Source organism: Macrotis lagotis, chromosome 3 (genome assembly GCF_037893015.1).
Source record: "Macrotis lagotis isolate mMagLag1 chromosome 3, bilby.v1.9.chrom.fasta, whole genome shotgun sequence".
NCBI classification, from domain to species: Eukaryota; Metazoa; Chordata; class Mammalia; order Peramelemorphia; family Peramelidae; genus Macrotis; species Macrotis lagotis.
In genome coordinates, this window is record NC_133660.1 from 34,296,593 (window position 1) to 34,308,665 (window position 12,073).

At 34.6% G+C, this 12,073-nt stretch overlaps 1 protein-coding gene across 1 annotated transcript in view; it reads right to left on the minus strand.

Annotated features, from left to right (window-relative positions):
* The window catches only part of ADAMTS3 (ADAM metallopeptidase with thrombospondin type 1 motif 3), a 296,116-nt gene that overhangs the window by 171,456 nt on the left and 112,587 nt on the right, over positions 1-12,073 (minus strand). Inside the window, exon 4 of the mRNA XM_074228436.1 lies at positions 9,615-9,771. Within this exon, the coding sequence (XP_074084537.1) occupies positions 9,615-9,771 (157 nt within the window). The remainder of the gene's footprint in view (positions 1-9,614; positions 9,772-12,073) is intronic.

The window sequence follows — 12,073 nt, forward strand, 5'->3', positions numbered from 1 at the left end:
CCATACCTGATTCCATCAGAGAAAGATGAAAGATTCCTAAAAATTGGTATACAAATCTTAATATTTTCAATTATTAAAAGTTGGGTTTTTTTCTCTCTAAAGTTTTTTTCTTCTGTTTTGATTTGATTCTTCTTTCAAACAAGAATCTATGTTTGGCAGTTACATATGTAGAACCTATATTAGATTACTTTCTATCAGGGGGAGATGGGGGGGGGGAACTGTAAACTTCAAAACCTTGCAAAAATAATGATTGGTCAAAACTACTGTTGCATGTAATTGGAAAACAAATAAAACTATTTTTAAAAAAGAATCAATTGATATCAACAAGAAGTTGGGGACTGTGACTCTTGTGTGAGAAACACGGAATTTCTTGGAACCAATTCAAATGTATTCAAAAATAACAAGATCTGAAGACAAACCAGGACTCAGTATATGGAAACTGTATCATGCGATCTGTGCATGATAATAGTGGCAAGTGAATACAGTGAACATCAAGAGAGCACTGGTCTATCAACTTCAGAAATGGCTTCCAAGAAATTTATCTTTAATAATTCACCAGTACTGAAAAAAATAGAAATCTCTACTCTGATACAAAAGTTCAGCAAGGGAACAAATACACATAGAATGAATATATGCTATGTGAATGAGTTGAGTCTCCTCAAGAGGTTATTCCCAAAGTTATTCCCAAATTCTAATTTCTAATATAGTCAATCTTGATCAATATGAATTACATATAGAAAGATCTCTTTGAGACTCAATAACTTCATATATAAAAGATCCTAAGTCCCAAAAGTTTGAGAATCATTACCCAAAGGTTGACATGAAATTTATTAATAGATACAAAAAATTATATCTTTATTTTCACTGACATCTAACTAAGATGTAATATTTTCATTCATTATGATGCAAGCAACAAACAATTTTTCTTAAGATGTCCACTTATATCACCAAATTGTCAATAGGGTCCATGACCAAAAAAAAAAAAGGAGGAAATAGTTAAAGACTCCTATCCTAGAGCTGGTGACAGTTTAGCAAATTCTGTCTCTACCCATGTATAATCATAGCCCTCCTAACTTGGCAGATGCCCAAAACCATGCAAGTCACAAAATATTGCTTTGATGACCATATGTATTGCCAAATGAATGGTAGGTGGGACTCTTCTACCCACACTAAGAGAACAAGTATCTTTACTGAATATCCTTTCTACATCATGACTAAATAAACTTCATTTTGTTAACCATAAGATGACCTCCTCATTTCATTTCAACACCAAACCTAAATTTCCAAGAACCAGGCCTGAGTCAGGCCTACACCTAACACTATTCCAAGACTTTGGACTGTGGGATTGCCTCAAGACCCCTTTACTGTAGAGAGAATTACCAACTAAAGTCTCTCCAGTAAGATTGGAGGCCCCACTAGGATTCATCATCACCCTCCACTGAGCCATGCAGAACCCTGGGCACTTTCATCTGTCCTGATACCATACCTTGAAGACCCCTGGGTCTTTCCATCTGCTTCAACACTGAATCTTCCTCCATGTAATGTCTCCCCCAATTAGAATTTAAGTTCATTCAAGCAAACTCTACATAATAAAAATTAATAGTTTCACATGAAATTCTCTTTTTCTATTCTACTTTCAAAGAGGAAATATTCCCTTTCTATCAATGTTCATTAAAATCAAAATTGAAAAAAATAAAATTCTAAATGTGATCTTGAGAGCAGAGATTTTTTCAGAATGCACAGGAAAACTGATATATATATATATATACATATATATGTATATATATAATTTAATAGATTATAACATGTAACTAACAAGGAATTTTGAAAGATAGAAATAAAAAATACAAGATGTTATCAAAGAATTTGGTGATAGAAAGAGAGAATGAGCTGGCCATGTGCAAAAGTAAGAACAGAAGATAGAAACCTAGGGTCTTCCACTGATATCCTTGAAAAAAATGAGAAAAAGCGAGGAAATCCTCTAGAACTATTATAGGTAGACCTTCTGTGATGAACTTTAGGGAAGGCATGCACAGGATTATGATGGAACCATTGTTCAGAACTCCCAGATCAATGAGATCATAGATTTTTATATTTATTTATTCATTCATTCAAAAAATATAGCTGACAGAACAACATTGAGAGGCAGGCAAAGATCAAGAAACAAACTTATTTACATCACAATTTTGACTACCTCTGGTCCTGCTCACAAAATACCCATCGAAGTGGATAAGCAGTGTCATAAATTAATTGATTTTTTTCTGTGCCAAAACTAGAGTCTACTCAATATTCAATTCATTCAACAATAGTTAAGATTTCCAGTTAGGAAATAAAGTAAATACTGACTTCATTTGAGATTCCAAGGAGCAACTGTCTTTTCATAAAATTGCTTCATGGTTGACTTTGAGTTGAGTAATTCACTAAATGAATATAAATTATGAGAAGCATTTCAAATTGTTTTCTAATTATAGGCATTGTACAGCATTTGGTCACTTTATAAATGAATATTACCATTTTGTTTGTTATAAAATTCTATGAGGCTTTCCTTTAAAATCCTGAAATGATTTTGACCATCTTTTCTTTAAGCCATTAAATTAAATAATCTCTATTACATAAAATTGGGCAAAAGGCCACACAAAAAGCATGGAAAGAATCAAATTTTGAATTAAAAAAACAAATAATCTTTTCTAATTCAGATAAGTCCAGATTAATATGAATAAGATTTTTTCCTAAAGTAGGGGCATGTATTTGAATTTGTACTGTTTTAAATTACAATTATGTAAGTATGGTCATTGGTTCCAGTACAGAGGAAATATATAGTGAAAACCCAACTGGATGCTGTTCATTAAGGGATTTGTTATTCACAGTTGCACTATTTGAAATTGCAATTATATAAAATATTTTCATGATTCTGGCCCAATGAAAACACCCAGAACAAATATGAATAATAGGATCACTTCACAGGACTCATTTACACTAATCAAGCTCTGACTGTAATATTTTGAAATATGATTAATGTTAAATTTCAACATAGCAATAAAATATAGTAGCTATATATTATAGTAGCTATATAGTAATTCAACGGAACCTTTAAAGATATGGCTTATATGTTGCTACACATTACTCAAATTTATCTTTAATTATCTTTGTACATGCTTCATTCTAAAACTACTTTAAAAAAAAGAATGGGTACAAAATAGAGTCAAACAATCTTACTCTGCTAGTGAACTCTTTTTAAATACAAATGTATAAGTGTGTACATATTTAAATTTTTATTTTAGTTAAGAATTCCTTTTTCTTTTGCTCATATTTGCTTGGTAATAGTGAATCATGACTCTCCCAATTACTATCCATGGGAAGAAATTTAATCTCTGTGCCTGTTTGTTTTGTTTTATTAAAGGGATCTTTCTTTGCTTTTTGGTAAATTAGTCTAAACCCAAAGAAAGCATTAGGAAAACAAACTGATGGTTGTTTGACTTAGAGATATGTTTAAATGGAAGTTTCTGAAAGTATATAAAATTCTTAATCAGTTCTGAACTGATAAATAGCTTGTGTATCCTATGTATACATTGGTGCTTTTTTTTGTTTATTTTGTTAGAAAACTAGTCATATGTTGGCATTTTTATAGTTTACTTTTTTTCTACTTTTCATTACTAAATAAACTCCTTAGTTTCCAACTGTCCCCACTGTGTTCCATAAGCTTACAGATAAAATACCTATCCCAAAATTCCCCCCCTTCCACCTTGTGCCTAGTGCTATAGACAGATAAGAAAATCTTCTCATTGATGCAGTCTCAAAAATTGCCAAATTTCACCTCTAAACATTCCCACTAATATAGATCTTGAAAATCAGAAAAACTGATAGGAAATGCATATCCTGAATGAGGCAAAAAAAAAAGGGTTTTCCTTTAAATAAGAACAGAGTCCTATATTTGGAAAACTATGAACTATGTTGTCATCGGAAGATAAAAAATCAGCTTATCTTGATATTGAAAAGACCCCTCTAATCACTCTAATTCAAAAACTATAAGAGGAATATGCCTCAAGCTATCTGGAATACATTTTTCAACTGTATTCTTGTCTATTAAAATCCTAGGACTAGATGATTATATCCTCAAATTTTATCCCAATATATTTTGCTTTAGATAAGTCTGTTTCATGGATGGATTCTTTCATTTTTCTGGTAATGATGCTCATTAGAAAGCATTCACTGCTAATTGGGGATGCTCTTATAGAAAGCATTCAATACCACTTGATAAGGAGGACAATAAGCTACCCAAAGGCCAATTCTGAGGGGTCAAACCTCCCACAATAACAAAACTGTGGTGGTTATTCATGCCCAAACACACAATGACATAAGATACAAAGCTACCTGGGCTCACATCTACTATGACCCTCTCAAGGTAGTATTGAGGTTAGTGCTGGCAGCCTCAGAGAATACTGATAGTGTAAGCAAATACATATGCTTCAAACCCCCAAAATAGCAGCAACAAAAATCAGTCCTTCTAGATAAGTAATCAAAAGGCACATGGTTACCCCCCATGTAGTCAGAACTCTTACAAACTTTTTAAAACTGAATAAACTACATTCTTCCCATTTTCTTTTCAACTCCCCAAATCCTCTCCCTGTCCTTTCCATATTGTGTTCAGGTAAAGGGAATCAAATGACCATCACCACTACCACTGTAGTGAATGTAATAATCTATAATCTCATGGATCCACTTAGAATCCATATGGTACAGGGTCATAGCTGTCTAGACAGATAGATCCTTTTCTGACTACCACTTTTCTCCTTCATCTATGTAAGCCCCAGTTTTCCTCTGTCCCTCTACCGTTCTGTGTTCTTCTTCCTGTTGCCATGTAGAGTAGTCATGCTCACTTTCTTTCTGTTCTTTTTTTAATATTTAATTTGCTTCATTTACATTTTCTCAATCACATTCTTTTTTGGTTTTATTTCTTTTGAAATAATAGCATTTTATTATTTCCAATTATATATAAAGATAGTTTTCAACATCCATTTTTGTAAGATATCAAGTTGCAATTTTTCTCCCTTCTTCCCTCCCCACCCCAAGACTAATTTCACTGGAGTATAGAATATGTGAGGGAGAGAAATGTGTGATACATCTGGCCAGGCAAACTGGAGCTAGATTTTGAAGGACTTCACATGGGAGAAAGGGAGAAAGAGAAGAGGTATTTACCATATTTCAACTATAAAGTCTAGTCTGAGGTTAGCTTTTAACCTATATCTACCAGTGGTCTGCTTTACCAAGCAATCTCAATCTCCCAAAGTATTGGCACTGACCTAAGGATATCCACAATCCCACTGCCTGGGATAATTTTAGACATACCCCTTCTGGTGCCCATCTTCTGACCATGTCCTGGCAGTACATGGGAAAACTTCATCACAATGTTGAGTTGAGATCTATGATCCAAATCAAGTCTAAGCCTATACCTAAAACATGGGAATGCAATGGAGAAGTGTAGAACCTGAAGACAAGGCAGGAAAAAAAAAAGACTAAAAATGTGGTGCTAACAATGGTTTAATATGGCTCAGGAGGAATGAAGGAGGCAGAAGGAGTGAATGAAAGGTAAGGGGCAGATCTGAAAGCAAATATTTCCCAGAGCATCCTTCTCTACATTTCTTTAATATGGTAAGAGTATCAATCTAAAGTCATAAGTTAGCATTTCTATGATTGACAAGGCTGGAATCCTTACCAATAAAATCACAGACAAAGCAAGAATGTTCACTGTCACCTAATAATTGTCTTTCATTCTCAAAGACGACCATGACATCAGATGCCATAACAAGCACATGAATTGTATATGAGTGAGGGGGGTTGTGCTAAGTCACCAGCCTCACTTTCTTGTCTGGAGCCATCTATGTGGCCAGATATGGATCAGGATGACTGGAGATGACCCCAGATAAGGGTTAAGCGACTTGTCCAGGATCATGCAGCTAGTATATATCTGAGGTTGGATTTGAACTCAGCTTCTTCTGACTCCAGGGCTGATGTTCTATCCACTGTGCCACCTAGCTGTCTTATAAAGAAATTTGTGGAAAGGAACCCCCCATAGGTTTGTGGTTTTCAAACCTTCGCACCTTAGCAGATGAACACCCATTGCTAAGTGCTTAAACTCAATAACACTAATTCCATTTGCTGTACCATGTCTGTGTGAGACTAGGTCTTCAGCAGTTACTGTGATATAAAGCAAATAATTCAAGAAAGTCAATGTAGAACAGGAAATAAGAATGGTAGTTTCCAATGATTCCAAGGTTTGAGAAATTATTCAGCATCTAAAAAGTATATACATCTCATTAGTAATTGTAATTTTTTAAAAACTGAAATAAAAATATTATTTTTTCAATTTATGTGTATTATTTTTTTAAACAGCTAAGTTGTTAGAACATAACTACTTATTAAGTTGTTTGGAGCTAACTACCTAATAAACAGAACTGTTGGATATTTCTTTTGGCCTAGAGGTACCATGAAAAAAGTACTAAGGACATCATAGATGAAGAAATTTTGGGAACCTCTGGCACAAGCAAAGTGGAAACAAAATTATTGCTTTTGCAGATAGCATGATGGCTTATTTAGAGAAACCTAGAGATAGTTGAAAAGTTAATAACTTCGGTAGAGTATCAGGATATAAAAATAAACACATATTGTTAACCTTTCTGTATGTTGCCAACAAAACCCCCAAAGAAGAGCCAGAAAAAGAAACATCATTCAAAAATTGAATGAATGCATAAAAAAGTACTTATTAACACTTAATAAGTGCCAAGCACTAGGCATACAAATAGAAAATGTAAGGGAGTCCCTGTTTTCAGAAATGCATACTCTAATTGGTGGAGACAACACTGCAAAGATTAAGCTTCAGAACTGAAGAAAAGACCTGGAAATCCTAAGGGTTCAGAAGCAAGGAACATGGCAAGGCTTAGGATCTTTAAATTATATAAATAGAACAGAAGCAAGGGATATGGCAAGGCTTAAGATCTTTAAATTACATAAATAGAACAGAAGCAAGGGATATGGCAGGGCTTAGGATCTTTAAATTACATAAATAAACCAGATGAGAGTCCTAGGAATCTGTAGGAAAGACCTAGAGGTCTTGGTAAAGAGTTGGCAAAAGGTATGCCTTGTTTCCTCCAGTTAATCAGAAAGAATAGAGTTGGTGACTTCCATCTTTCCCAAGTCAAGTGTGTATCTGAAAAATCCAAATGGGTTTTGGATGCTCCAGTTGGGTGAAGAGGTAAAGTAAGAGGGCAAGGGAAGAGAGTACCTTCAGAGTTGGGTCCATGTGGCAAGAAAGTAAGAATTATTTATAAGCCTCGAGGTGCTTTTGCCTTATATTCATATTTAGGAATTAGATGGCAATAAATACAGGGTATGTATGTTTATTCTTTTCTGATCTTATATGGAGTAGCAAAAAGGAAAGATAGGAGATTACAATCTTGTGGGACCTTCAGGAGGTCAAAATAGTCATCAAAAGTATTCAGTAACTGAGCTAGCTTCTCCAGAAGCCAGGTCCACAGCATTTATGAATAGGATTACTGTCTACCAGGGTTCCCACCACCAGGTAAATCAAGTTAATTTTTTTGTTTTGTTTTAGGTTTTCCTTGAAAGTTAACAATGTAGTCCATGAGGCGTGATTGGTCCAGGGGGCTAGGGCTCAAGTCTTGCTTCTATTGTTCCAGGCTACCCAAATGCATGAAGATACAGATGTGTAATCAGATTCCTTCAGATTTGGTGGATGTGCTAAGGCCATGGGAGGCATTACACTCTTCCCTGCTAACCAGATATTACCATATTTTTGCTGAATATTCTTTCTGTACAATTGAAAGACTGAATGACATCTCTTTTCTTTTAATACAGAAATTACTAGAAGTCAGAGTTAGTACTGATCATTACCTCAAACTGGGAAAGGGCAAAGCAAAGAGAATTATAACCAACAAATATTACTAAAAAAAATTAATGTGTTCCATTTTAAGAAAAAGTAAAATAAATATAGCCTATATATACTATGCCAGAGGTGAAGATTCTGTCACCTAAAAGTCAAATCACATCATGACTGTCCAAAGACAAAATCACTGCACAGGTGTAGGCATTATTCTAATAAAAGACAACTTCTTAACTACTTCAAGGAATTCCAATAAGCAATACTTTCCTCAGTAATGCTTGAAAATATTGCAGGTCTGTCTTGACTTCCATGGTTAAATATCAGTTAAAATGATAATGAACAAAGTCCATACAAACTTCAACAGAAGGTGATAACATCATTATGAATGCCCCTACTAAGCTCTGGATTGGAATTGTGAAAAGAGATAGGAAAAATGATTCTCTCATCTTAAAAACCTTAAATTAGAAACTGCATAATAGAATTAGATGGAGTTTTTTTTTTAACTCTAAGGGAATATACTTGGAAATTGAGATATCTTCTTTCCTTTTGCATATTCCATAATTATAAGGAAATCCAATGGGCATATTTTTTTCAAAAGAATACCTCCTTAACATCAACAATGATTTCCAGATTTTACTAGAACAAGGATGGGGGAAAACTACTTATAATAGAGGCAGAGTTTGTTCTTATCTAACTCATTCCCAAATAAAGAGCTATTTGTTGCTTAACACTTTAATTCACCCAATATTCATAATAAGTTGAGGGAATAATTCTGAACTAGAAACTGATAATCAACTACACTACGTTAAATATTTCTATCTAAGCAACAACTTGTTATAAAAAAATTTTAAAGATATGAAGTATCTATATGAGTAATAGAAAAGCAAAAATATTTTTAATTTTAGATTAAAAAAGGTTTGTCTAAGATTTTAAAGGTAAGTAATGAGCTATTCAGCCATCAAAATATGCATACTATCCTAATGGAGCTGAAAATTATGTTAGAGGTCATTTATTCCAAGTCCCCTCATTTTACAAATGAGGAAACTGAAGCCCAGGTTAAATGTCCTGACCAAGCAAAAAGGTCATGTAGGTAGTAATTGTCTGAGGTAGGATTTGAACCCAGGCCTTCCTCTAATGATGACCAGTTGTTATGGTGTGATGCTTTTCTTTTTTTTTTTTTTGGCAAGGTTTTAAATTTTACAATTTTTTCTCCCTCCCTCTCCTCCCCTCCCCCAACATGAGGCAATCTGATATAGTATTTACATTTGCTTCTTTGATATGCATAGATCAAAATTGAATGTGTTGAGAGAAGAAATGGATCCAAAAGCAAGAAAACATTAGAGATTGTAAAATTATGTAATACATGAGACAACTTTTAAAAATTGAAGATACTAATTTTGGTCTTCATTTAAACCCCATAGTTCCTTCTCTGGATACAGATGATATTCTCCATCACAGATCCCCTAAAATTGTCCCTGATTATTGTACTGATGGAGTGAGCAAGTCCAAGTATGATGCTTTTTCTATGTCTTATTTATATGAATATTATATTTCAATCACTGACCCAGTACATTATGCCTCTATTAATGTATTTACTTCTATATGTTAAGTTCCATTTATCTCAAAGAATACAGCCACATTCATGCAACTCAGGAGAAATTATCTTTCCAGTACCTTTCATTTTCTTTAAAAACTAAAGTTTAGTAAATATACCTACCTCTGTATAAGAAGTCTTTGGACATGTCAAAGGGTACATGCTTCACTGATGATCTCTTATAGACCACGTGAATCCTTCCTTTCTCTTCTTCCTTCTGCTTCCCTTTTTCCAAAGGTTCGATGAAATACTCATCATCATCTGTCCTTATCATTCCAGCCTGAAGAAAGGAAATGGGAGTGAAGAACATAATGTACACATAACTGAAAGCAAAGCCTATTTTGAATTTTTTGTTAGAGCTCATCTTGTATTTTAAAATGGAAAAGGACAAAAGATTTTTAAAATAGCCATCACTTATATGGTGTTACAAAGTTTTCAAAGTGCCTTAAAATTCTTATTCCATTTGATCCCCACAACAACCCTGGAGGTAAATTCTTTTGTTAGCCACCAAAGGGCAAACTGAGGCAATGTCCAAGATAGGGTTTGAATTCAGGTCTTCCTGACACCAGGACAAGCACTGTACCACCTTTCTACCATTTAATTCAATTCACCACTGGCTTCTAATTTTTAAAATTTCAAATGATTTTTATATCACTTGAAGATTTTTATATGTCCCTTGGAGGCAATATAGTGTAGTGAAAAGAGAAGTGAGCTATCATACCTGGATCAGTCAGTACCACACTTTTGACCCTGCTCTTTGGAGCCCAACTCCCAAGAGCACAGTTGAATACAATTGTGATATTGTATTAAATAACTGAAAACAATTAAAATACATTCTGAATACATAATGGTTAATTTTTCCAGATAGGTTATTGGTTGGAGGTAGGGGCTAAGGAGGGGAGGATACAAGGATGAAGAAATAGCAACTGTGAAGGAGGAAGAGAAGGGCAGTGAGTCAGAACTGGTATGAACCATGGTCAGAGCTTTTCCTGAAATAGTGAACTAGGAGAAGCAGTTACCAATTAGGACAAGCAGGATCCTGAGTCAGAACTCTATCCAGTGACAGAAGATAATAGATATTCCAGGAATCAAAAACTGTTTAATCATTTATAAATAATTACTTAAATATTGATATTATAAATGTAGCATCTTGGGGAAATCTCCCTCCAGCTCACATTTATTTATAAGCATGTTTCTTGGGATGAGTAATTTCTGTGACATCAAGAGCTATGACTATGTCTCAGTCCTTCAAGATCCCATTTATACCTTCTGCCTCTATCAACTTTTAAATGAGCATATTCTAAAATTTACTTCCTACTACATAATTAATACTAAAATTCCCTTTCTCAAACCTTTGAACAAGACTAAGCCTCAGTGAACAAGACTAAGCCTGTCCTGGAAAGAGGTTATAAGGAGCTGAGTTAGGGTGATAATTAGGTATATGGAGAAAAGTGGAAAGTGGAAAACATTGTCAAGAAAGAATCAACAAGACTTGGCAACTTGGACATGGAAAGAAACTAGGGATTCATTGATAATTCCAAGGTTACAAGCCTAAGTAACTAGAAGGGTGATGGTGTTCCTGCTACAAATAGCAGAATATTTTAGTACCCAAGAAAGTCACTAAACTTTAGTTTCTTTACTTTTGTCTTCCAATAAATCTCCCCTTTGGGTTCCCTTATCTCTTCCCTCTCTAATCTATTCTTCACACAACTGCCAAAACACTACTCACAAAATACAGGTCTGATCACATCAAAAAATCTCCTATACTCAAGGATTTCAAGTTTCCCTACTGCCGGGAACATACAACCCACTCTGTTTGACTTAAAAAAAAACCCTCAGGCTATAACCAATCTTTCCATACTTATTTGATATCATACCCCCCCACCCACACACACTATGTTTGAGTCAAAAATGACCCAACTTGCTATTCCCCATTCCATTTTCTGGCTCTGAACATCTGAACGTGTTGGACTCCATGCCTCCATTGCTCCTCTTCTTCACCTCTCTTCAATGATCTCTTTCCTGAGCTTGCTCACTTCCTTGCTCACTCCCCTTGTTATCATTCCCACATCCACTGAACCACTGAAATAGCTTTGCATTTGCTTTGCATGTATTTTTTTGTTTTCTTCTTTGTGTTAAGGTTGTATTCTCATTCCACCCCAGTAGAATATAAGCTCCCTGAAGGTAGGATTGTTTTGGTTCTGTCTGATAGCCTTAGCTATCACTTAGCTCAGAGATTAGAATATGATAGAAAATTAATCATTATTTCCTCAATTCAAATCAAATGATTTTTAGAAACTTTAATTTTCCCTACATCTGTTCTACCTTCATCGTCTTGGAGTTCCCAAAGCACAGTCTCAAAAGGAAGGTCCCTACTGAACCTCTTTCTATTCTATGTCTCTTACTCCCCCCTTCAATTACTCCTTTTCCTGAAGTAAAGTGACCCAAATTGAAAGAAGCCTTCTTTATGCAACTCAGCTGTCAAAAAAAAAAATGGAAAGACCCCAAGCTATCACATGGTAAATCCCCTCCCCAAATGTTAAAGGTGCAGAATTTGGGCTAGAGAGGTAAATATACTACTA